At 34.8% G+C, this 27,788-nt stretch overlaps 1 protein-coding gene across 3 annotated transcripts in view; it reads left to right on the top strand.

Moving 5' to 3' along the window:
• The window catches only part of kibra (WW and C2 domain containing protein kibra), an 87,976-nt gene that overhangs the window by 57,031 nt on the left and 3,157 nt on the right, over positions 1-27,788 (top strand). For 2 of the 3 annotated variants that reach the window (XM_031972823.2, XM_031972824.2), the window contains 8 exons: positions 18,016-18,124; positions 19,529-19,688; positions 22,108-23,634; positions 24,389-24,475; positions 24,689-24,878; positions 25,659-26,120; positions 26,758-26,973; positions 27,220-27,698. In XM_031972823.2, coding sequence (XP_031828683.1) covers positions 18,016-18,124; positions 19,529-19,688; positions 22,108-23,634; positions 24,389-24,475; positions 24,689-24,878; positions 25,659-26,120; positions 26,758-26,973; positions 27,220-27,698 — 3,230 coding nt within the window. Of the gene's footprint in view, positions 1-14,777; positions 15,181-18,015; positions 18,125-19,528; positions 19,689-22,107; positions 23,635-24,388; positions 24,476-24,688; positions 24,879-25,658; positions 26,121-26,757; positions 26,974-27,219; positions 27,699-27,788 lie in introns of those variants that run through there. The other variant, XM_031972825.2, reaches the window with a different exon arrangement.

Raw genomic sequence — 27,788 nt, 5'->3', positions numbered from 1 at the left:
GTTACAATGACTTTTTCTTTGGTCAATGTTGCGTCCATACAACATGTATACTATGAAGGCTACCGTCCAGCTTTTTGATGTGCACCTTGGCTTCTGCACATTATTTGCTCTCTCAGACAATCGGCGCTATAGGTCCCTGTCATAGTTAGTGATACCACGCGATTACCACTTCTAATCTTCCTCATTCACGCTTTCCTTAATATTTATCAGCAATTCGGCATCAGTTTTATTCTTCGCCTTTATTGTTACAGTTTCCTCCAGTGGTCTGTTGCTTGCTCGGGGACTTTACCTCTTGTTTCAAATCTATGTTGCTGGGCGTACAGTATCTCACTTTCTTTGAACTGCCTCTGAACGTAGTTTATTAGCTTCCTCGCTTGCGTTCTATCGACTTCTTCTATAGTTACAATCGCGCTATCACTTCGTTTTAATTTCTTTACGAGGTTTTTAAAATTCAAAACTACCTCGTAGAAACCTTATATTTTCATACGTTCGTAATGGCCGGTATCGAGGGAGACGAGGTAGATGAATGAATTCTTCCTTCTAACAATCTCCCGCTTTAGAAAAATTCGGGAAGGTCCCATTCCTCGCGTTTTCAGCTCATAGTCTCAGCGACACGATACACTTCATTGTTTCCTTTTTTGATGTCGACTTTCGTATTAGGAACCGTTTTAGCCGCTTAATGCACAGTTTCATGACATACACGAGCTCAAACGATTTAGAAGGAACTGTATTAAACTTCGCTAATTTATTTAAATTCGAGGTTATAATTTACTTCTTTTTTATAGACAGGAAGCTTTAGTTAGAAAAAGTTGAATGATAGCAATTTTATATTGATAATCAAATGGAAATATGAGTAATGGTTAACTTGAAGTTCCTATATAACGTCATATACCGAGAAAATTTGAGCGTTAAGGTGTTAACAAGCATCCAAAACTCACTACTACACTTACTGAGACTGTGGATTGAAGCTGTAATTTCTGTCGCATTACTTATCTGCTAACTTCTCTCTTTAGGAGGAGTTTTCTTTCTAGGCCGCATTGTTGATTGTTTAGTCGTCTTCCCCCGATTGTGCTTTCTTCTTTCTTTGCTTTCTGTTCATTCCTGTCCTCTTGCATAAATCCAGGGACCCTATTCTCTTTATCCGTCTGATTCGCAGGCTAAGAGTAAACTCTGTTCCTTGGCAACGTTCTTTGCAGGGTCTCTCTTCTTGCGAGGAAGTTAGAAGTATCGTGTATTCCAGTAGCATTATCCTACATCATGTCCGGTTTCCTACCGAGAATGCTGAGTACTCGAGCACCTACGACATCGACCGGAAAATTCCGATCTCCTGCTCCGTAATATTTTTCTCTTTATTCTAACTCATCACGTTTGCTAGGCTTCCCTTTCAGTCGCCTCGTACGACAAGCAAGGATTACTATGGGAGTATTCTTCCCCGCGCCTACACGGGGAACTACTACTAGTAATACCAGTACTAACGCTGCTTCTACTATTACCGGATTGCCACTGAACCACGGTTACATCGTGCCCGCTATCGTATCTTTTAGCTAGTTTCCCATTGAATACTTACCTGCCGGTTGAATTATATCACGAACTACCACCTTTTCATCAGTAATGCGTTACAATGTTCAAACACATTAATGGACATGTTCCAACATCCGAGAGGACGTTTCCGTGGTGTAGTTTGTGTTTGTCAGTGAAATCTTAACGATACTATTTATCTTTTTTATTCGTTTTCATAAAAGGTTGTTACTAATGCATCACTCAAAGTTACATACAAGAAGGTTTTCATAATCGGAAGTAATTCATAATAACCATGAGTACTCTACCCAAAAGTGAATTAATAAAGTCATATTCAATATGTAACAATTTCCGAATAACATTGGAAAAACTTACTTTAAAATGTTGAAAATGTTGCATGGTGTATTTTGCAGTAACACGTTCGCGACCACGGTCATATTGGAAATACTCTCGTGGCGGACCGTGCTTTTTTGCAATAATTTTGCGGAATCTGTTACTCATAGAACTTGCACTCATATAAAATGATAAATAAGCTAAATGAAGCATTTTCAACAAACGTCACACACGTGTGACGCTGGGATATAGCATTGCGGCACACATATATGACACGTTAATTTGGGAAAAGTCAACGAAATCCGCTAATAACAAATAAATACTTTTTGAAAAATTGATTCACTTTTATGTTATTTTTGAAAACAAATATCTGCAGATAAACCTTGTCGGATTCCGTCATGAGTTTCACAAATTTCACGTTTAGGTGATATCAAAAATTATGAAGCTGTAACACACACTAGTAGACTAAAAATCAGATTAACACGTTACATGTCATGTCAGTTACCGATGACTGACGCTTCTGAATTACTTGAAAACAATCGTAACATACAAGATAATCGATGTGGAATGAAAATATTTAATAACGTAACTGAGTTGATAATAGTGTAATGCAAAGATTGTAACGCTAAATATTGAATAATTGTTACTACTTTTCTTTGCTAAAAAGGATAACTGTACAGAAAAATGGTCAAGATATTCGTGGCACTTAACGTGTTAACTGCTGCAAAAACTCAAATAACAACAGCTAATATCAGACCAAGCATATCTTACGCTTCTTAATTGTTTTACAAAGTAACAGAAGAAGATCGGAACGAATTTCATGTATCAATGTGGTCATACACACAATAATCGGCAGTATCACATATGTATACATGCCAAACGAATCGGCATGCATATGTGACGCGTGATACTGAACGTGTTAGCAATAATTGCAATTGCATTTGTTTCTTCGTTGCAAAGATATCAGGAAACAAGCCAGTTATTGCTGGACTTTGTTAGATTTATTACTGAAAAATGAGAAGCAAATTACCATGTTCCGTTTAGTAATTTCCTAAATTCCGATTTATACCCTCATATCGCTTTCAATTTGTTCTCGAACAAAGTAATTCGTTCCGTGTAACGGTTAAAATATACTGGTTATTGGATTACTTGCTACTACAAATCGTGTTATTATATCTACTGCAACTTTGCGCTTGTGCTTGTGTTTGGGTAGACAATAATTGAGGTTTTCATATAGGTTAGATAACGAATAGGATTGCCAGTCTCTACCTAGTATTGGTAACCTGCTCTTACTGGGTGAATCCGGTTACTAGTCTATATGGATTATAGTGGATTATTGAGACCTGAATTTGATTCGGGTTACAATTACGATGTCTGTTTTTTGTACCGAGCTTCGTGGAATGATCTCGTGTATTTCGTTTGATTGCAAGTGCATTGCAATAACCTTTGATGTGTTCAATTTCATCTATATACTCAATTATTTATAATTGATGTATGATTTTATATACTTATATAAGAATTTGTTGATACATTAAGGCGCCACCGTGTTCATTGCCTTCTCGTATTCATAAGTCGTGTTTCACAGTGTGTCTAAACCGTAGTTACGAGTTTCTGTTTCCCAAAATATCAAATTCCTTTTCTAAACTCTGCGGATACGCGAAAGTCTTAGATGAAAGTATCAGACACTTTTTTCGAGTACTTTTGATTCTTGTGGATAAAAATATCCTACAAAAGATAATCCATAAACGTTAATTTGATTTTCTTCATGAATGTAGGTAATAGGGAAACTGTACTATATAGAGTGTACTCTTTAAAATGGAACATTCAATCATATTTCAGATACATTTTAAATAGGCTTCCAGAAAAATATCCTAAACAAAAGGATTTTTATAGCCGTCTTTTATGAATATTGCTTACATCACCAGTAACGTTCTTAGGAATTCCTACAGCGCACGCCACGTCCTAATTATATGTTAACATTAAATGTACCAGCACGTTATATACTTATATCTGTTCCTACCATAACCAGTCAAATAACCAATTATGAAATAAAAGTAAGCAAATCAGACAATAGATTTATTCATTTGAAATTCTGTGAGTACAGAAACAAAAGAAAAGGCAAAATGCTGCTTAATTGGGAAATATGGGAATTAACATAAGATGAAATGAATGAAAAAAGATATAGAATTTTAAATCAGACTTTAACCCTTTACGGACGAGTGTTTACTACATTCCGGCGAGACGAAATGTTCATATTTGCAAGACTAAGTCGCAAACAAATGATTTAATTACTCGAATAGCAAGGGATCAGCATGTATTGGTTTCCTTTTTTCTATTAACCCTTTGCGCTCAATTTGGTATGTTAAAATTATTATCTTATATATAATATTATACCCTGTATAATGCATCGATATGTGAAATATTCAAATAAAATAGCTTTGTTTCTTACCTTATGTACAGCTTCTCATTTGTTATTTTTAAAAAAGTGTTTTACATGTATACTTACCTATGTTCCGAAATTTTTAATTTAATGTGGAAGAGTTAATGGTTCAAACGGTAATGTTTTAAAGTCACTATTATTTAATTGGAGACAATCATTAACACGTTCCGTGCCACGGAAATTTCGGTCATATTTTACTTATGAACTGTATTGATTTTTTCAATAAAATATCAAGTTATATTTAAGTTTCTGGTAATTTCTATATATTTTGATATTGTTTCTTTATGTTTTCGATGCTTTGTAACGTATACTGCTATTCTTGAACATGTGTCCTTTGAAAATATTTTCTTACAGAAATTCGTGTGTACCATACCATATATGGTACATGTGGCACTGAACGTGTTAATTAAGTAATTGATGTATAATTTAGCTTCATCTGTTGAAGGTTTTGTACATTTCGAAGATTCTTCGTCTGCAAAAGGTTAAAACTGGTGATTTGGGCGGGTATGGTACGTTTAGTGTTAGTCGGTCGTACTTAAATGCGACAATCTCTATATATAGGTACTCACTTCCATAAAATGAAACGGTTGTGTATGCACGATATAAATCTATGTCCATATATATTGGGTGCATTTGCCTTGCGTTCGACGTGTATGTTCGTCGTTGGTTGATTTTACTGCACAGCCCGTGAAAGATTTTTAATACTAAATTCCGCAGTTCACTGGTTAATGAACCATCCAAACTACTATACAGTTATATCTTGTATAATCTGTCGTATCGTTTTGTCCCACTTGCATTAACTCGTATTTATATTTCTTTCTATAACATTCGCAAACGAAGCTTCAGCAAACTGATCTTTTGTCTGTTTACTTACAATGATAAGTGCAATATACATGGTGTACTAAATATGTATTATCTTCCGTATGTATCCAGACCTGAGCACACATGATCCTTAGTGCATACGCACAACTCTACATAATTAAATCGTGGTTAAATTTCATTAATTTATATCTCGCATTCTACTTCACAGTAAACAAAGTAAGAATAACATTAAATTTGATTAATTCATATTACACTTTTTTTGTTAATGTGTGTCGAAACTATGTTCGATCAATGGTAAGTGGCTAACGATATCTCTTTTCACTGCCTTGCATCCATTAGAATATATTTATGTAGTCTTCGAAGTGCTGAATGAAATTGCATTAAAAAAAGACTTGTCCACTAAAGACATCGGGTGAGCGATATTCACGTCAGCGTCTCTACACGCCAATAGTGCACAAAAATATAATAAATCGAACAATACTTTTAAACATTGAATGTGTGATCTTATCAAGTTTGTTGATTTTCTTCCTCGCTAGTCTGAATTCATTTAAATCCAGGTTAATTTCATTGATATCAATGACACAACTTACAACTTTTTTTTATTTCGCGTATGATACAATAGACATTTTTATTCTCAATTATGTTAATTGAAGAAACGCAGTAGCTAACATATTTTCTTCGTATATCTTCATTTTGATTTTAATTGATCCAAAATATTCTATACATGTAATTCTTTCATTTTCCGCAGTTGATGCTTAACATAACGAGTTTCCGCAGACGAGTATCCATAGATTTTGTTTTTTACATTCCTTCGTATCAATTTGCACTCTGATAGTTCTTGTTTCTCAGGCACCTGTTTAAAAATTATTTACACGTGTAATTATGTATTCTAATGTGTACATTCCTTGTAGTTCGCCAACTTTGACAGGAAAGGAAGATTAATATTCGACGGGAACAGAAATAACCTGGATCGTTGCAATTTTGTGTAGAAAAATCTTGATGTATCAGAATGTTGATTAGGAAACAAAGATATTTTGTACGGATATAAAATCCATACATGACGAGTGGTTTAACAGTGGCATAGCATTGTTACATTTTATGTTATTTCGTTAGCGTAAGTTACTACGAATTCAATAGTAAAATTGTGTATCCTTAGATATCTAAAGAAAGAAACTCTTGTCAAACACACTTTAAATAACTCTTTCTTTAACGTTAGTTTTGCCGACGTCGAAGCTTGGATGTGTGCTATAAGGTGTCATAAATACCTTTTGTCGCATAAGAAGTACGGACCTTCAGCTTGATTCTTTCAACACAGTAAAAAGTGGTGAAACTGTAACTGACCGTCTCAACCATGTTCCATTTGTTGGTTGAATTCTGTAGTTCGGAATGGAGAGTGGTTAGTTTCATTGTTCTTCTAGACACAATATTCTACACATGTTTAAAGTTCTCTAACCAACTTTTTCGACACACAAGGAATTACAGTACTACGATCTTCGACCCCAACTTAACACGTTAGGTGCCACGAAAATCTTGACCATTTTTCTGTACAGTTATCCTTTTTAGCAAAGAAAAGTGTCAACAATTATTCATTATTTGGCATTACAATCTTTGCATTACACTATTATCAACTCAGTTACGTTATTAAATATTTTCATTCCACATCGATTATCTTGTATGTTACGATTGTTTTCTAGTCATTCAAAAGCGTCAGTCACCAGTGACTGATATGGTGCTTAACGTGTTAAGATCTTTTCAATACAGCCATTTCATGCATGCAATTTGTATGTATGTATAACATTATTTGTGCACATACGTTTGCGCTTGTGAAGAACTGTATTTAATTTCTTCGTGATCTTCCAATAATTTTGATCAGGTACAAATTTCGGATTGGTTTTTTAAGTTTATCAGATATTGTAAATGACACTTATTTTAAGAGCATTATGCGCGTTACAATTGACTAAAATATTATTGTTCAATCAATTGGATTATCTCGAATATAAAAGAACGATAAATCTTTTACAATTTGTAATAACATCATTTAATAAAAATCTTAATAAAAAGTAAAGTCATAATAAAAATCTTAATAAATCTTAATAAAAATTGCTTCGATATTTTTCAGTGTGCACAGAGTCTCGATTTATTTTTAATAACCTATCCTGAATTGTGAAAATTTAGCGACAATATTGGCATTTTTCCAGCTCTTTCTCATTTGATGCGCACGAACCCGCGTTCATTACAAACACCGTCAAAAAAACGTAGAAAAACAGTATTTATATTATACACACACATACAGGGTGTCTCATATAATTTGAATTTGAATATCGTAAATATCTCAAGGTCATTCTTTATCGAAATTTTAAGGCCATCGAAGTTTTTTCAAATGGAGTTATATCTTCTCGACGTCATGATAATGATAGCTAGGGTCAAGGCTAAATCGAAAGATCTCTATTAGAACGACTTTCGTGTGACCTGAAGTGTAAAAAATTCGTGAAATATGATGAAATATTCAAACTGATGTCCATTAATTTCTGTCAGATTTTTTTTAAACGATTAATCTTTTTTTACGTGGGCTTATTATAATAAAACTTATACCTCACTGATATCAGTACATCCTGTTCGAGTTTGTTCTTGTATAATTTCCGGTGTTGTTGGAACGCTGTCGTGAATCACTAAATTAACTTAACTGAATTAATTCAACTTACTAGACTCGACTAACCAGAGAGTAAAATTTATAGGTTCAACGTTGTGGAAATTTTTTATCCGGTGCTTAACAAGCTACTTTACCTTATGAGCCAGACAACTATTAGAGATATCTGTGGTGTGGAAATATTTTTTAACAATTCCAGTACTTCGTTAACTACAGAATTTGCACATTTTATATATTTATACTCTGTGAAGGCTGATGTATAATTTTGCGGAATCAGTTTGAATATTTCATCCACTGATAGTGTACATATTTCCTCGGTTTCCATAGTTAGCAACAGTTGGTTCATCAATAAAGGTTATATTAGAAGAAAAGGTGTTCCTTTTTCCTTACAGTACAATTTACTGATAAAGAGCGACATGATTCTCAAAGACAATTCTATGATGCTCTTTAACTAAAGAAATGTGATGCGACTAGAATGTTTAACATTGTAATATTCAAGATACACCTGACCCTCGATTCACGCGAAAATCCGTCCCACGTGGGTTCGCTTTACGCGAACGAAAATCGTATAAATAGAGCCTGTCGGTACAAGAGAAAACAAAATATTGAAGAGAGAAACTGGTATACGTTTTAGAAATACATATTCATTGCACATAGCTTAACAAAAGAAATAATAATAATGATATTTTAGAAAACAAAAGTATACTTTATTCGCTGTTACTAAATTCAGATCGCGTAAATTCAGATCGTGCGTAAAAACTACCGCGTAAATAATTTTCCAATTTAACTGTACTGATTGTGAGATCATTCTTTATTACATCCAATACAAGTGTTTTTATATTTTCTTTGATAGCAGGTTGCGATCAGCCACTTTCGTTTGATTGAATCTTTTGTGTTTTTAGTCCGTACGTTGTACAGGCAAGCCAAGTTTCAACATGTTTAATTCTAACATTGTACGAATAAATTGAATTCTTCTGGAATGTTCGTTCAAAAGAATCAACAAATTTTGTTTGTCAAAAGAGCAAGTTTTATTTTGTTAAAAAATTTAGTCGATGTGTTAAGTGAAATGAGACGACCCAAATACTAGGGTAAGGTTACCTTGTTTTGGGTATTCTCCTTGTTTAAAAAAATAACTAGACTATGCTGTTAAAACTTCGTTGAGAACAATGGTTTCTCTCAGGATATCTTTCTACGTATAGTTTGGATGCTTGTACGAAGTTTCTAGCAGCCTCATCATAAATTAAAATTATTTCCATTCTTACTTCTTTACCGTGTATACAACACCATTGTATTACAGCAGAAATAACAGCAATTTCTCACAGTCGCTAACTCGCATGGATCGCAATAATATTCGAAACTGATTCTAATAAACGAGAAGAGAAACTAATGTAGGAATGCTTATAATTTACCTCAATCGGCCATAATGACCCGAAAACTACGAGAAACGTTTTTATTTTATGTTTCAAAGACAACATTATTCATTTATTTTATATTTTATATTAACAACACTTGTATTTTATATTAATCAAAATTCAAATAATAGTACGTTTGGGGAAACATAATGAAAATTTTAGTTAATTCTTCTAAAATTGCATCATAAGTCAATTGAAATCTCAATAGCTGAATTCTTAGAGTCCCTGTTAGAAAAATTTGAAAATGTAAATTCTACTGCTCGGTACTTCTAGTGTTAAAACTTACTTTATTCATAGTACTTCACGATTTCATCTTTGACTGTAGTGTATAGTTTTAAATGGTAACTACGGCGGAAGAGGTTTCGAGATATTTCTCGATGCGTAAAAAAAATTCGATTCTTCGATGAAGTGGAGGGATTGATAGATGCATATGGAGATGTAAATTTGGGGTGGATGTGAAGAGAGCTTCTCTCGTGGAAGAGAAGTAAAAAAAATAAAGACGGGGAGGGAGAAGGTGGAGGAGGAGAAGGAGGAAGAAGAGGAGGAGGAGGAGGAGAATGTGGAAAAATAAGACCCTCTTTCCGCAAGGCGCGCGAACCGGCTCGTACTCGATAGCATCTGTGGAACCTCCGACAATCATAGTGTGGTGGACCGAGAAATATGCACGAAGCCTGCGAGACTTGGGAATCTTGCGGTGGTTTTGGGGGTAGTGCGGTGGCGCAAAGTACGGATATAAGGGCAACCATCGATGGAGAAAATCTTTCCGATACACAACAATAAGACATGAAATCGATGCGATATTCTTATTAATCCTTTGCACTCGGAATTTTCTCACTAGAAATGTTGAACATTCTTTGGCCAGGCAAAGACGATATTCCTTGGAACTAAATCGAAGGGAAATCACAAGTACATTGAGGAACAAAGCTATTTTATTGCAACATTTCACGTATCAAGGCATTATATAAAGTTGAACATTAAATATCAGATTTTATAGTTTCACCGCATCAAATCAAATGGTGACTGATCTATATAGGCAACTAGATTACTTTGAAAAGCAATTACATCGATAAAAGTTATATACCTGTATATCGTGATGTTTGAAGAGAACAGATTACGAAATTTATTATAGTTTGTAGGAGTTAAAGTGTATTGGATTTGAACGTAAACTGATCAAATAGCAAAATAAAAAGTAACCAAAATAATGAATATTTGAAAATATTGCTGTATTTATTGTTTAAAAATAGGCTTAGACGAAATAAGTATACACAAAATGCTTACCTCACTTCGATACTGTTATGGTCGAACATTAATCATTTCAAAAATTGTTCTATCAACTGCTGTGGACTTACAAAAATATTGTTATTCTTCCCAGTTCCTGTGAAATTTGTTGTTAATTCTGTTCTTATAAATCCTTACATGTTGTACTTAAAGTATACAGTTACATTCCTTTTAAATATCATAGAAAATACAGTACAATAATAAGATTACTTGTGGTTTTTGTTTAACAGTTGTAAAACTACTGGTGAATTAGCTTCAGAGACATTAATTCCAATATAATAACCGAGTAAAGCGTATGAAGTTTTTCTAATGTTAATATTATGAATTGATTGTACGATGCATTCGTTCATTGTGTCATTTAAACTATTCGTGTAAAAAAGGTTTTAGTGGTCCACATAATTATATTATGTTTTATATGTAAGTGGTACAGACAGAACTAAATCAATGTATAATTATGTATTGAATGAGTTTTCTGCTTTAGTATCATTATAATCTTTTACTAACGTTATTTTCTTTTATCATTCGTGTACGTAATCACCTCAACTATGTTTCATTGTTTAAAGATTATTTCAAATTTATTTCAAATTTTAGAAAGTTTTTCTCATATCTCAACATAAACATCGCGTATTTTAGTTCTATTCCTCTGTTACTACTTATTTACAGTGACGATCCCCAATTTCGAATGATCCAGGAAGCTAGTTTCGAGACATTATTGTATTGTAATGTTCAGCTTCTGTTCATTTCAAATTTTATATATTTTATATTTCTTTGCAATAATGCATTAATGTTATTTTCGCACGTAAAATGTATAGTTTTTTTTAAAATTATGTATGTTTTTTTAATTATTATGTTAAAAGTACATCTTCTTCGTCTTTACGAACAAAATCAAATACGAGATCATTACCACATGAAAGTAGTAATTATATACATACTTCAATTTTCACTGTCTAAATATCTAGCTACTTCTATGTATATACTAAAATTTGATATTTCTTTACAATCAATAGAAAATAATACTACTTTACAGTAACCTCAAATTCAAAGGTGCATTATTAATAAATTCAATAATTCTTTGCTCTTAAAGAGCACATCGATACACATCTTTCACAAAATTACGCATAAGCGGCATTTTTAAAAGATTTCAAGTACAACTGTATATAGATAAGCACAGTCACAAAACGATTGTATCGGATATTTATCAAATTTCTATCAACGCGCTGAGTTCCATTAAAATTCACATATAAAAATCAAACGATATTTCTTAGAAATCGTTTGTTTCCTCGGTACCAACATCAACGTATGTACCTGCGAAACGTTCATAATCGGTTTTGTTCGTTAACACGTTCGCTACCAGCGTTTGTTTCAGTGGCGATCCTCTCAATTATAATATTTTATTCAATTCAGCAAATCTTCTAAACAAACTATTGAAACAAATGAAGCTAAAACGAGTCATTGGATCCCTAAAAGTAATTCCATAGCTTATAACTTTAACGAACTATATCTACAGGATTAATTTCATTTTCTTTCTATAAAATATAGGCTTGCGACCATTACAAATATGCTAGCCAACGTGTTAATTCGTCGATTCGTTACTGTTTGTAAACCGTTACTGGTTAAAGAACTGAGAATCGAGAACCAAGAACCGAGAAGCGGTAATATGCAGAAGGAAGAAAAATTGGCCCTATCGTGACTGGCACGACGCCGACGTGGGCCTTCCGAAAGGGAGGGGACATACATCATGGCCCATCGAGCCTGCTCTTAGACGATCAGAGACACGGCTGATGGGCCAGTAGTGGTCCCAAAAATTCCAACAAGGACGGGGCATAATGCGCGACTCAAGGTCGATTCTACTACCGACCAAGAGTCCGTGATGGGACCACGTTCAGCAGGGTCGTACCGTGACCTCGCCAGGGCCTCTTTTCCCCTCTTCTCCCGGCTTCTCCCGCTTCTCGACCCCCTGCCCGTTCCTGCCCCCTCCACCCACCGGCGCCACCCCTTACCTCTCCCCAGCCGTCTCCTTACGTCCCTTACAGGCCGGTCTGCGCCAACGACAGGATCGTGTGTTCGCCCCGCGGCACCCTGCATTTCATGCCTGCATACCACGGCATTCCGCAACGTTGAAAAAAAGAATCTGTGCCCTCGGGGGTAGCTCCGATGACGAATATGACTCTGGAATTCGAGAAGCGGTTTTATCCACATTTTAATGTCCGCGTGTCTTCGATACCATCGTACCAACGCTCTATTTCTTTATTTCTTTCTCATATTTAGTTTCGACGTGTTACCAACAGCTCGTTGGACCTTTGGAGACGTACCAATGATTCGTCAGTGTTTTAGAAATATTTCACAGTTTGTCTACTCGTTGAACGAATGAGAAATTTCATTATTTCAAGTTTCATAAACTAGAATTTGTTAAATAGGAGGTAGAGAAATATTACCGAGTATATTATACGCGACAATATTTATAGATTTCTGTTCTGAAATTTCGTTTGGGATATAAGAGTAAACCATTATTACAGGTAATAATCGTGCAAGTTCTATATACGGCACGATAAAATATAAAGTTAAGTTTGTTGATGCATGGTCTGCCGTATTTTTTTCTTTGATAGATGCAAGATAATAACGCAGTTTAAATTCAGTGTATTCTTCGGTCCGCCTTTATTTTAAAATAGACATGAAACTTTGTGCTGGTAGAACAATTATTACTGATACAACCATTTTTGATTGCCCAAGTCAAATTTCATAAAGCAAACAAATTTTTATATCAGATTAGAAACAACCTAGAACAGAGAGATACTGATGTATTTCTCCTGTATATATATTAGTGCACGTGTCAAGTTATGGTTGTTCTTAGTAAACCACTACATATGAAGCTGAAACTGTGCACATATATGCGTATGTGAATCTATCATGGTATGAGTAAAATTTTGTCACAATGAGAAAGATTTCAGCGACATATAAATTTCCCAAAGTAAAAATGCCTTACATCGTAAAGAGAGCAGAACTAGAAACATTTCTCACTAGAACTTTACAGTGCTGCAACTTACAGTTGCATAGTAAGACTAACAAGGGACAGGATCAGAAGAGACTCCGACGCGTAACGGTTTACGAAAAGCATCGGTTGCTCGCTAACAAATTTACGATTTTACGAGTTTATTTAGAATCGTGCATACTTTTCAATATCAACGAGATTCGCTAGAAACGAATATTATTCGAAAGGTATAGGAGTGGGTAAGGTAAGGAAAGGAAAGGAAAAGAAAGGAAAAGAAAGGAAAAGAAAGGAAAAGAAAAGAAAGGAAAGGAAAGGAAAGGAAAGGAAATGGGCGGTCGTCAAAGGGAAGAGAGAAAAAGAGAGAAAGAGAAGGTAGGAAAGTGAAGGGAGTGAGAGCACAAGGGCTCCATTGCGACGGCACTGCCGGGGTCCCAAGACGAGGACCGCCTTTTTACACCGGCTGAGAAAGAGGCACTCGAGGATACCGTGGTTAAACCGAGACACGCGAAAAGACTATGGAAGAAACGAACGGAAAGAGAGGAGACACAGGAGGAACGCACATTACACGAACATCGAGTCAGTCCGTATGTGCCCGAGCGAGAAAGAGGCAAAGATCGAAGAATCAAAAGGACGAAGAGGAAGAAAGAGAGAGTGACGGTGGAGTAAAAGGGAAGCCTGTTAGATATAGTGGGGGAAGGATAGTGGGTAAAAAAGGAGAATGGAGAGGAGGATGGAGAGAGAGGATCGACCGGATGGTGCAAGAAACGAGAGAAGAGAAGGCAAAAAGAGGAAAAAAGGTGGGATCCCTTAAAAATTGAGTCCCGCCAAGGTGGGGATTGGAATTTCGGGCCCCATAAACCGGCCAGTCTCAAGGAGGCCTTCGCGAAGATGAGGCGAAGAGAAGAAAAGATACATACGCGCCCGACGGGATAGAAGAGGGACAAGTGGACGAAGAAGTAGAAGACGTGGGAAACCAAAGGGGGTAGGAGTAGGAGGAAAAGAAGGAGAGGAAGAAGAAGGAAAGGAAACGAGGAAAAAAGGAGAGGAGAGGAAGGCTGCGGCGACGAACAGCCAGACGACGACCAGGACCGAGACGACCACGACCACGACCACGACCACGACCACGACAACGACCGCGACGACGTCGACGACTACGACTACGACTGCGACTACGACTGCGACATCGACGACGACGACGGCGACGACCGCGACCACGATTAAGGCTACTCCGACGGCAACGACGACGTCGACGCCGACCGCGACTCCGACTGCGACGACCACGACGACGACGATCGCAACCATCACGACGACGAAGACGAGGACTAGGACGAGGACGAAGACGAAGACGAGGACGAAAACATCCACTACAAGCAAGAAGAGGAAGAAGAAGAGGAAAGGATCGGTGTACCGTGTTTAGTTTTACTGTGTACCCGGCATGGACCGTCAGTATACACTCTGCGTACTCGTACCAGCCCACCAATACCGCACTTATGTTGACAATTACCACCAGCACGCGCATCACCAACGTTTAGAACAACAACGCCAGTATACCCAGCAACAACGTTTCACCGAGCACACTCCTCAGCAGGAACAAATTTACGAGAACGTTGTTTCGCAATATCAAATGAGAATGTGCTACCACAACGATTACGAGAACGACGAACAGATCCAAAGATTTTATTGGGAGCAGTGCTATAGACGGAATGACACCGACGCCACGGCATACTACTATTGTGAATATGTAAGAGTTCCAGGATTTTTACCTACACCTCTTTTCGGTATAGTTTTCGTCTTGATATTCGTTCAAGTGCAATTTCGCCGAATACAATTATAGTGAGGTGCGATGTTCAGTGCTCTTCCAATCGTATTTTTCATAGCGTGATCCTCATGCATCTCGGTCAACGTTTTTTCAGTTTCACGATAGTCTCATTACCTTCCTAGTATCGATATCTTTGCATCGCTATGTTTACAAATGTTTCCCTAGTATGCTTTTTGTTCTTTCATTTCTCTCTGACTGTAACTTCAGTCCTATTTTCGATGAATTTCTAATAATTAAACTATAGGTCTTTCTATAAAAATTCAAGAAACTTATTTCACCGATTTGGAGATCGGTTACGTTGATTCGATTCATAAATGCATTTCGCGCGTTAGCGAGAATGATCAAGAGGAGCTGAACGTTGCCTCGATATTCTTCGTTTATCTATTCCGGCTAGTCGGAATTAAAACAGGATCCGAAAGTGCTTTCCGTGTTCCTAGTTTTTACACAACATTTTTATAGCATCGTGTGCCACTTAAAAAAAGAAATTCAAATGAGAAAAGGAATGCGTTAAGGAATCCAACCTTCAGACCTATTGGGACTAACAATTCAAAAGATATCGAACATCCTATATCGTAATGGTTATGTAATTCTACGCTTTGTTCACGACCTTGCAACGTTTGAAACAATGCAGACGAGATGGTACTGATTTCGAAAGAATGATTAAAACCTTTGATTCATGTGCGATACCTATCGATCACTCGTGCTGGAATCACGGACGAGAAATAACCAGATTCTTTGTACTGCAAATTCTTCTCCACCTTTGATTGTTCTTCAAACATTGCTAATTTAAAGATCACGTTGGTAAAAGTGACAGATAAATTTCTTCTCCCGTTATTTATTCAGTAAAACTAGGCTTTTAGCCATTTTGTTAGATATTTCTATGGAATATTTCATGATCTTTGATGAAACGTTAAAAGGAAAGAGATTTTTATTGTAACGTTTATTTCGTGCTTATCACAATTTCTAAAACATCAAAATTATCTAGTACCTTTTTATTATTTATTATGGTATTATACACGCGTTACCCAGTGAGTTTGAATACGTTTGAAGCAATTATCGTTTCAAGAGTTTAAATAAAATTTTAATAAAATCATCAAGAATATTTTCTAGAAGAAAAATATTCGTTAAATTTCCATTTCCACGCCTGTTTCCGAGGAAATTCTTGAATTCTTGAATTCGCGTGTTTCTCTCGAAGATCTAGCGTACATAAAGGCAACCCCTTAAACCCACACACGTGTGTCGATAAAAGATTGCCATCGTCCATGTACTAGGTATATCCGTAATAAATTATTAGTATATCTGTAACATCGGTATTAACGGAGACACTAATTAACGTTGATTTGACTAATTGGCGCTTATTAGCATCAAATTAACTATTCAAACACTTGGGCGGATAACGAGAATTCCACTGTGAAATGTACATGGAATAAAAGTGTCGCACCACTTGACGTAGCTAACATTAAAACAACTCGTTCACAATATATTAGCCGTTTGCACTCGGAAGCTTTTCACTAGAAATATTCGACACTTTCCGATGAGATATACATGACACAATTTGAAACTATTTAATAAGAAAACAAACGTAAATTAAGAAACAAAGCTATTTTATATAAATATTTCACATATTGATGCATTATACAAAACTTAATACTATATATACCACTTTGTAATTGGTTATATCAAATCAAATGGTGACTAAGAGTCACCTCTCGAGTGCAAAGTATTAATATCCACAATTTTTCGAATTTTCTGCTGCGACCTAACTGCGACTTAATAGCGATTCGTGGGTCTATTTTGGTTTTCGAGAACTTTATCTATACCCACAAAGTGGACCTAATAAATATTTATGAACACAAGTAATAGTAATTATTCGAAGGAACAAATGAAATAGTAGAAAAAAAGTTCTTGTCAAGATTTGTTTCGAAATAAAAAAATGAAATTAATTACGATCATAACTATTCCGATTATATAATCTGAAAATATCTTAATTCTGAAAAAGACTTTATTGTCTTATTCGTTTAAAGTGAAAATTGAAAATGATCATTGATTTTGCAATCTCTTAAAAACTAATCTTGACCGAAATTTCCCCCGTATCATCGTGTTAGATGAAGTAATATTCTGTCTATAATATGAACGGTAAACGATTTTTTCGTATACATTTCTAGAACACTATCTTCCATATCTAATAAGAAGAAGATTATCTTCAGAAAATACTATAGTACTAATACTGAAACTTTTATTTTATGATCACTTTTATAATTTTTGATTATATTATATTATAATATCTAGACAGCCAACGTTCCTGCAAACTGCTATTTTCGATTCCTATAAAAGAAAGATTAATTTAAGTCATCTATTATAAAAATAATTAAAATAAAAAAATGAATGAAGCACTGCTACTCTTTCCTAGTTGTTACACACATCTCTAAAATTAGAAAGACATTAGCCCGACATGTTGATGCACAAAATGCTAGATTTTTCTGTATTTTACATTCGGCGACTTGTTATGAACCATGTACCATTGGGCTAAGGAATGCGGGTCTATGCAGTCAGTTTTCATCTTTTCTCATCTCATTTTCGATACTGGTTTGCTATTCGTCGATACTGTTACACGGAACCAATCAAAACTGTAAAGAAAACACATAGTGAGAAAGACCTTCTGTGCTGCACCGCTAACCATGAATGGTAGATGGATGACAGAGAATTTTCTTTACATTTGAATTTTTGATTTACATAAATTATTGATTTATGTTTCAGGCAAAGAAGGAAATTTACGATGTGAAGCAACAGAGGCTATGTTTGGCCCAGGATGAGTATAATCACCTGAACAATGCCTTAACGACACTCGGCGCGTCGCGTACAAGTTGTAAGTATACCTTTTTTTTTTATTAATACCTTATTAACCCTTTGAACTCGAGAGTTTTTCGCTGGAAATATTCCACATTTTCTAATGAGATAGGAACGATATTTTGGAAACTTACTTAAAGAAAAATTACACATGAATCAAAGAATAAAACTGTTTCATTTCAATATTCCACATATTGATGCATTATAGAGAGATTAATGTTAAATATCAAATTTTACAATTTTGTGTCGAATCAAGTAGTGACTGTGCGTCACCTCTCGAATACAAAGAGTTAACACTGGTACATATAATGGTCTGCAGTATATGTTTACAATAATTAAGTTACTGGTGTTTGTTTATTTATATTAGATTCGTCAGATTAAAGCACAATTAAGTGGAAACTTTTTAAGTTTCTTTTCACACAGATCAGTTACACAATAACTATTTGTTACTGAAGCTTATAAAAATGAAGGGGTATATGAAAATATGTTTCAAAGTGTCACTTGGAATTTAATTTTTGTTACAAATGCTTCGTTTGCTCCGTTTTAGTTTCTATAAATGCATAAGTCGATTATTTTGAAGTAGAAATTCTCAAAGAGTAGAATGGTTTTAGATTTCTCGTTGAACATAATTGTCAAACACTTAACCCTTTACACTCCGAATTTCTTTTGCATTTTTTCCCTCGATGACTCTGTATTATTACGATATTTCATTTTAAATGTATTTTAAAAAATAGTTAGTTTGTAGAGAGCAGTGTAAACGATTCTTCTTATTAATAATATTGAAAATAACATAATAATATAATCTATTTTAGAAATATCTTGACAAAGAATCATACCTGTGAATAAAAATGATGTCGATTCCTGCTCAACATAGGTGCGCAAAGGGTAAAAGATTAAATAAAAAAAGAAAACAAGCATAAAAGTTAGATACTCTTGTTACACATTGTACATGCATACACATTATTACTAAAGCAATGTTGAGTGAGACAACAGAATGAAACAAGCAATAAAAAAATTAATTTTTCAATTACTCCGAAAGTTATAATACGTTAAAACAATTTAATTGTCACTATATTGAAAATATTTTTTCAAGAGTACAGGATTTCCTGAAATTCTCTATAACAGATAAAATAAAGTTTAGGACTATCCATGAGGGTTTCTATAACATTTTATTTTGAGATTTTCCGTTAAGCAATTAATTATACGATAAATTCTTTCACAGCGATGATTCAATCTATTTTTGACTTAGTTTTTTTTTTAAAAAAGTGAAAAGAACAGTGTTCACAAGACATCTGCTTGACAACTAAGCCTGAAAGATGAATAGAGTTAGTAAAGTTATCTGTGTTGTCTTCAGAAATATCCATCTTTCGGTTTTTACACGATAAATCGTAACACAAAAATCAATAAATTGTTTTGTTCACAGTGTGCTCCAGTTCAAGTTCGTTGAGTACCAAGTATGATCCCGATCTTTTGAAATCCGATGTCGCGCTTGCGAGGAGTCGAGTATCTCGACTGAAACGGGAACTTGAACAGATCCGAGCAGAAATGAATTGTACGCAGCGGGGAGTGGACACACTTGCGAGGTAAACTATAATATTAAATAATTATTGTTTTCATAAGACGACAATAAACCTTAATTACAAGTCAATTAATGCAAATACTCGTATTCTTTTTGAAAATGAACGTCATAAAATTATGCTGTGGTGGTTAAACTTTTCAATTCTCTATGAAATAAATACTAGATATGTTTTTGAACAGAAAATTATTAATGAATAAATTTAATACATATAATAGAAACAAAATTTTCTAAAGTTACGTGGTAAAAGATGCATTCAAATAAAAGAACCAAAAATATCCTTATATCAGACAGGTCTTGCGCCGAATCATTGAATAGCGAACCAATTAAAAACACTATGTTATACTAACGAGAAAAGCACGTGATTGGTACGTGTACCTTTTCAAGAAAAATTAATACAAAATCTAGCAATCGATTGATTCACATAAAAAAAACAAATTAATATATTCTACTATCACTATTTATTATTTTAAAAAGACAATATAAAAAAGTAACATTAAAAATAAAATATTTCAAATTGTTTGATAATTTCACTACTCAACGAGCCAGTTCTCAATTTTCATAATGATCTTGGCGTTGAAGTCGAACATCGCCGTTTGTCCAGGCCAAACTTTAAATTTCAAACTGCTAACATTCTAATCTTGATCAAAATAAACTTATTCTGACTTACTCTTTCCTTTTTATTATTTCGGTTCACATAATTTGTTATTAAAATCAATTTCGGTGAAATGTTTATAACTATTTAATGTAATATTGCAATCACAAGAAGAATGTATTGCACGTATTATTCAATTCGCATTAGATCGTGCATCATTTGTATCAGATATTTCATAATGTATTCGGTCCTTTTAGAGAGTCGATTCTATACATTAACCTAATAAGAAAAGGTTTCTACGTGTACATATGTCGTGTATATGTCCGATGAAGCTTAATTTTTTTTTATTACAGGCTGTTATTTGTACTATGCAAGAGTACCAGAAACGTCTATCGGAGGGCAACAACCTAACAGCGGTGTACATTTCTTGGCCTACTACCCTACTTCGACCTACTGCCTCATTTCTATTTTGTCACACATACGTACAAAGATGAAAAACTCGTATAAGTTCCCAAAGTATATTTATTTTTTATCAATCATGGATTCATCGAAAATGATGTTTGCATATTTAAACATAATTCGTTTCATTCGGTTATTCAGTATCACGAAAGAATAAAACAGTACACTGTTATACGAATAAAGTACTGTAGTAGAAAAAGTTAGTTCTTCGAATAAATCATTTTATTTGATACGTCCGCAAAGTAGATTTTTCTGTGTCTATGACAAAATTGAAGTGGGTGGGTAGTAATGAAAATATAAAAGTAAACCAAGTTATACACTCAACTGTTATGATTTTGATCTTCTATAGAGGTTACAGATACTTCTTCGATACAAAAAACAGCCTACATTGAAAAATTATATCTTTATTCGACATTTATATAGGAATAATATTTTCCTTTTCATTAATGTAATTTACAGTATTGCTCCTCTACGAATGTTCCATATACCTAGTATGACACACCCTGTACTATAACATGTATATTATTTACAATAGTATGGTATTATGCACAACAATGTTCTACATCACATTCGTCTAGTTAACAAATTACTGAATTTTGATATATTCAAAATATTATTATGATGTACGTAGTAGTCAGACACTTGGAAGAAAAAAGAATTCCAAGTTTACCAAAAATATTTTAGTAACTCCCATTTTTATTTACTTACAATAGGTAAAGAAATACAAATAATGTACAAGAAAAAGAAATGGATCCAAAGGAACCCGAGTAAAATGTTTAGGGGAAATTGGGGCAGAGCAGGGGCCTTAATATATTTCTGTCTTTATCCAAAAATTAGATGGTGAAAAAACACTGAACAGAGCTTCCTTGGACTTTATAAAATAAGAAAATGACTTAAGATAAGGATGACTTAAAGTTTCTGCCACATTCTTCGGGGTTTTTTTTAATACTGTATGTTTTTGTGATACATTGCAGAAACAAGACGTCCTTGTGGTTTTATACAAGATTTTATACAATATTTGAATGTATAAAGTAAACACGTACAAATACCACCTTAGATGAGTACTTTTTTAGCAACTTAAAATACAAATATCAAACTAAATATCTAAAAAATCATTTATACTAACAGATGCATCCCGATTGTTTTTATAGTAGCGTGTTTTCCATGTTTATCGAGATATTTAACCGTTGTCATTGTTAGTTGAACCACTTACAAATGAAAAATTACGGTTATCGCGTACGAATTTAGTTTCAATAAAAGATATTTAGGTAATCCTGACTTTGTTAGTTAAAAACAACGGTAGAATACTTACCGATATCTGTTTCGTAAACCTTATCTTAACACTAACAGAATATTTTGTTGTATTGTGCAGCGTCGAGCAAAAATTGAGTGGACATCACGGGGGCTGTTACAACATTACGGAGGCTCAGGCGATCATGACGGAGCTTCGTAACATACAAAAATCGCTTAGTTCCGGGGAGAAGGAAAAGGCTGAATTAATGCAATCTCTGGCACAGCTGAAGGACGAGTTAACGAGATTACAACTGTGCGAAGGTAGTCCTGAGGCCAGCACGCTCAGTCTACCCCAAGAGAAGCTCAGCACAGCGTCTCAAACAGATCTGTCGGGCGAATTGGTACCAATTGGTACCCGTTTAGCTGAGATGGCGCGGATGAGACTCCAATACGACGAGGCGAGAAAAAGGATACAACACATTCAGCAACAGTTGGCGGATCTTGAAGAGAAAGTAACGCCTGGTCAAACCGAGAGCGACAAGGACAAGCTGTTGCTCTTCCAAGAAAAGGAACAACTGCTCAGAGAACTAAGAAGCATTACGCCGCGCACCAGAACGCAACAAGATATGAAAAAGATACAGAGCGAGATCCGTCGGTTGGAGCAAGATTTGAACAACGCGCTCGAATTGTCGAACAAAACTATCACCGATCGAGTGCGACTCCACGAAGAGAAGCAGTTGCTGTTGCAACAGTTGAGAGATGCCCTACGTTCTATGGCTATGCTCGAAGGCCAACTGAAAACGCTGAGTGCGAGCACGCTCTCGGTGAGCAGTAGCTCCAGTCTCGGAAGTCTTAGCACGACGAGCAGCAAAGGCTCTCTGAGTTCCGGTCTGAGCTTCACTGATATTTATGGTAGTCCACAGTGTCTAGGTCCCGTTAGTTTGCAGCAAGAACGACCGGTCGACATGGTCGATTTGCATAGACGAGTCGAAAGATTGCTTAGGGGTTCGGAACAGAACAATCTCGTTAGCACTCCCTCGCCTGGCAGATCTCAACCTAGCTTGTCCCCTAGATCCAGTCTTTCGAGCGTCAGTCCACCGGTTTCGCCGCTCTACGAAAACGCCCCAATGGGACCACCTCCAGCGTACGAGCACGTGGAAATGCAGAGGCGACAGAATCAGAGAACCACCACTTCCTCCAGTGTAAATTTAGACGGAAATCAACTGGAAGACCGTTTGGCAGAACTTAGGCTTAGTCAGCAGCAAATATCATCACACGAATTGTTGTGCGCTGGTTCGCAAGATCGCCTTAAATTGGTCGGTGGACCTCATCCACCTGTCGAGCTACAGTCCGGGAACATGTCTCAAGGTAGCGGTCTTGGTAGGCCTGTCACTACTGCGCAACAACAACCGATCTCGCAAGAGCCACCGCCTCTGTCGCCGATCAGCGAGACGCCACCCCCCACGGGAATTCGATCAAGAGCAAGCAGTTCCGGTACTAATACTAGATCCGTCTCTGCGGCTGTTTCCGATGAAAGCGTCGCGGGCGATTCAGGTGTCTTCGAAGCTTCCAATCGAAGAAGACTCTCCGAAGTGATCGGGGACGTAGATTCTTTGGCGCTCGGGGAAATGAGCCTGGAGACGGCGCAGGTGCAAATTAAACTCAGGTGTGTTTGTTTTACATTTCATTTGATATATCTTTTGAATATTTTATGATATACACAATTACTGGGAGGTAAAACAGTAGTTAACACGTTGAATACCATAGGGGTTATCGGTTACCCCCAATCAAATTGAATTACTATAATTCATTCAATTGAAAGACGATTATTTGACAACATATCTGTATTATAAACAATGCTACCTGATGCGGTGATATTCAGCTAGATGAACATATAATAATAATAACAACGCAATTCAAATAAATGATTTAATAGTATATTTTTTCCATTTTGTGTATTTTGCTCTATAAAATCGTGCGGCATTCAACGTGTTAAATTTCAGTTTTCTATTGTCTACCGTGTCAGGATTAAAGAACAAATTATTGAAGTTATATTAAAATATGTACAAACAGTGTGTGAAATCTATTGAAAACAGTACGGGTATTAGTTACATTACGTTAAATTTTGAACAGAATTTTTATTAATATTTCATCTGTATATTATGCTACATAAATACAGCTTGTAACATTTATTATCCAGTGTTCAAAATGAATCTATATAAAAGAAAGTCAAGTATATCGTATTTGTAATTAATGTACTTATATGAAATTAATATATCTATTTCCCCAGAACCTCTGATTATATAGAAATCTTATGAATGCCACTTTGTATAGAATACATAAGTATCCGTAGAATTACCAGTTTTCCCTTCCTTTCTATATAAATAAATACTTTATACTAAAGTAATTAAGTTGTATAGGTATTCCGTAAGCGACGGCCTACTTCATGTTGGTATCGAACGTGCAAGGAACCTAGCTGCTCTCTTTATTCCTAATAACGCGCAAGTGTGAGTATTCACTTCGACTTACAATCTCCTAACATTCATTCATTGAGACTTATAATTAGTATAGAATAATCACCTAAGCACATTTTAATACATTAACACTTTACTTTATTCTTGATGTCATTTAACTCATATGTTAAAGTATTTTATACAATACAAATAACATTCTATAGATCATTGTTAAGAATATTAATATTTCTCTCTATTTATGTTTAGGTACATAAAAGCTGCTCTACTTCCAATGCAGCCACCTGTTAACCACATATGCTGTACGAAACCTGTATTGGATTTGCATAAGCCAACTTTTGGTGAAACGTTTCCGATTGCTGTACCACTTAACAAATTGTACACTAAAACACTTCAAGTGAATGTTTGGTGTACAGGCAGTGAGTCTGAGGAGTGCTTGGTACTTATTTCTTTTTCTTTTTTATTATATCTAATATTCCATTAAGAATTATGGTATGTTAAGTTGAGTTATAAATAATTTATACCGCGAATGAAAAAAAATCTAATAAATAATAAAAAATAGCGATAATAAAAATTTATAACTATAGTAATAATTATAACTGAAATGAACTTCAAATATAGAAATTCATGTTAATCATTTTTACTAATTTAATGGTACATTGTGTCATTGAATTATAATTATTTTTTATTCATTTAAAAGTATTATAACTCAACGTACATAAATACCTCTCTTCTTTGTGTACTCTCAATTTTTAAGATTCTTCTTCCAATGACCCATCATGAATCATTACTTTTTTTATTTCTTTTCTCCAAATAGCTTCTTGTCAATTCTTCCCTCACATATCTCTGTATTAAAATGCTAGAGTATTAATTCATTAAGTTATAGGTTATCATTCACTGATACTATAAAAACTCTTTCACAAGTCCGTCGTTAATTTAATCACATTCATCACTTATAGTTCTTAGTTTTTACTTAATGTCTCTACATTAATTGATGGTTTTAGTTAATTTTGCCAATATGTGGCTGTTAATTATGTAATAATTAATATTAACAAGCAAGTCATCTTACACCATTTAATGTAAATCTCTTACTATACATCAGTAGAAAGGCTGATAATATTTCTTTGCGTTCATTATAACATAACCCAGTGTATTCTGTATTGTATTTATCTCTGTTACTATTTAATACATAAACTGTAGTAGTTAATGTTGTTTTCAGGGATCCGCCCAAGTTTCCCTTGCAGACTTTTGCCCAGAATCACCAAGTGTAAAATGGTATAATCTACTGTCCTTCCGTTTTATGCAACCACCTGACAGTCCTAGTACGAGTACTAGCAACAGCAACAGTATCTCTACTAGCATAGCAAGACAGGCTAAACACGATAAACAAGAATCAGATATATCAGTTTATCGTGGTGGACAAAATACTAAGGAAGAAAGCAGCGACGAGAGTACAATAATTAGCTCTCAAACGTCTACCTTGACAAGGAATCAAGGATGCGACGAGTTGCAAACAGCTATTTCCTTAAAATTAGAAGAACTAGCAAACTGTTTGAGGAGTCCTGAAGAAGAGGATGAAAATGCTGGTAGTGAAAGTGGTAGCGAGGATAGTGACGAAGAAGGAATCATTGTGGAATTCATGATGGAAGACAATATTTTGGAAGATGTTTTGGAGCATGAGGTACTACTGACTTTCATTTTAAATAATTTCTAGTTAAATTTTATTATGTATTACGTGGAGTCATGTAAAATTTAACTTTCATTAATTTCTATACATAGATATACTTTCATAAATGGAGATTGTCAGCAAGTAATATCTTTGTTATTCCTTTTGCAAAAGAATAGTTATACCAATGATAAAAATAGTAATAAAAACTTAATAATAGTTCAGAATACATTAACTAAAAGATTATTTATTTAAAAATAAAAAATCATTTTGCAAAAATCTACAGCTAATTATCTCTATTAAATATTAACCTTATGTTACAATTTTTTGTCGAGAAACATATATTATTCAACTGTGACTAGTAAAACCCGATACACATCTATTAATCTGCTCCATTCAAAATTCTTTCCTTGCCTTTTGTTCGTGATGAACGAAAATAGAGCAAGATCAAATTAAGAGCGGACTGAGAGTGAATCAGATTCTAACCGATAGTGTGTATCAAGCCAAAATCCATTAAAACTTGAAGAAAATGTTAACAGCACACTGCTATAATAATGTTACATAATAATATTATATTAACGTATGCAATTATATTACGTTCTTTATTATACGGTTATTGTATATTTAAAATAATACTTTATATCGATAATAGGAGGATGAAGAATTGAACGAAGATACAAAGCTAACTGAGGACAAGGAAACGAACACTGAATGTATCTTCATTCCCGAACAGGGAAAACAAAGGAAACTTTCGGCAGCTGGCGTTACTCCTAACAGTATTTATGACGATAAAAATTCTATCGTTATAAAAAGAAGTCAGACTTTCTCCCCGAGTGCTGCAGTTAGCAAAAATCATTACATTTGTCGAGTAAGTACAAATTCTATTTAAGATACAATATTGGAATTATTTATTACATCACTTATATCGTTATATTATAAATAACATTTTATGTTTTGGTACTTTTTAACTTTTGGTCTTCAAATATACTAAAACCAAAACCAATAATTCATTATCTGCCATTTATTAATTATTAAGAACGTTCGCTAAAAAAATTCGGCAAAGTATCTAATTATTAAGAAAAGTACTTAAATTTGTTAATTACTATTTCCGCAGCTCAATCGAAGTGACAGCGATAGTAGCATGCCGCTTTATAGAAGGGGTGGACCTTTCCAACGGAATTCGGTTGAAAGACGATCATTGCGATGGCGACGTCCTTCGTCTGCACTCAGCTGTAAAACTGTCTCAAAGAAGTGTACAAACTTGCCACCTACTGCTAGAACATCGTTGGATCTCGAATTGGATCTTCAAGCGCAGCATGCCAGACTAAGCAATCTTCAAGATGAGATTACCAGATTACGAGAATTAAAACAGAGGCTGGAGCAAGCGAGAGAAAAAGGTGACACCGATTTTGCAACTTGGTTGCTAGAAGATAATAAATTTCAGAGCCTCATGGCGCAAGCTGAAAGTGGAAAAAATGGCAAGAGTGCCGAAGATAAAAGGGTAGAGAAAATGTTAAAAAGAACCTCAAAAGAGATTTATAAGCTAAGAAAGACAAAAGCTGGCAAAGGAAAACCTGATATTATTTCTTTCAAGTATGTATATTAATGTTACAATTGTTTTACGCATAAAATTAAGTCTATATTAGTTGATTGTTATTACTCGTATGAAAAAGAAGGGTTGTG

This window comes from Nomia melanderi, chromosome 4 (genome assembly GCF_051020985.1).
Source record: "Nomia melanderi isolate GNS246 chromosome 4, iyNomMela1, whole genome shotgun sequence".
Classification (NCBI taxonomy): domain Eukaryota; kingdom Metazoa; phylum Arthropoda; class Insecta; order Hymenoptera; family Halictidae; genus Nomia; species Nomia melanderi.
This window is presented reverse-complemented; position numbering and strand designations above follow the sequence as displayed.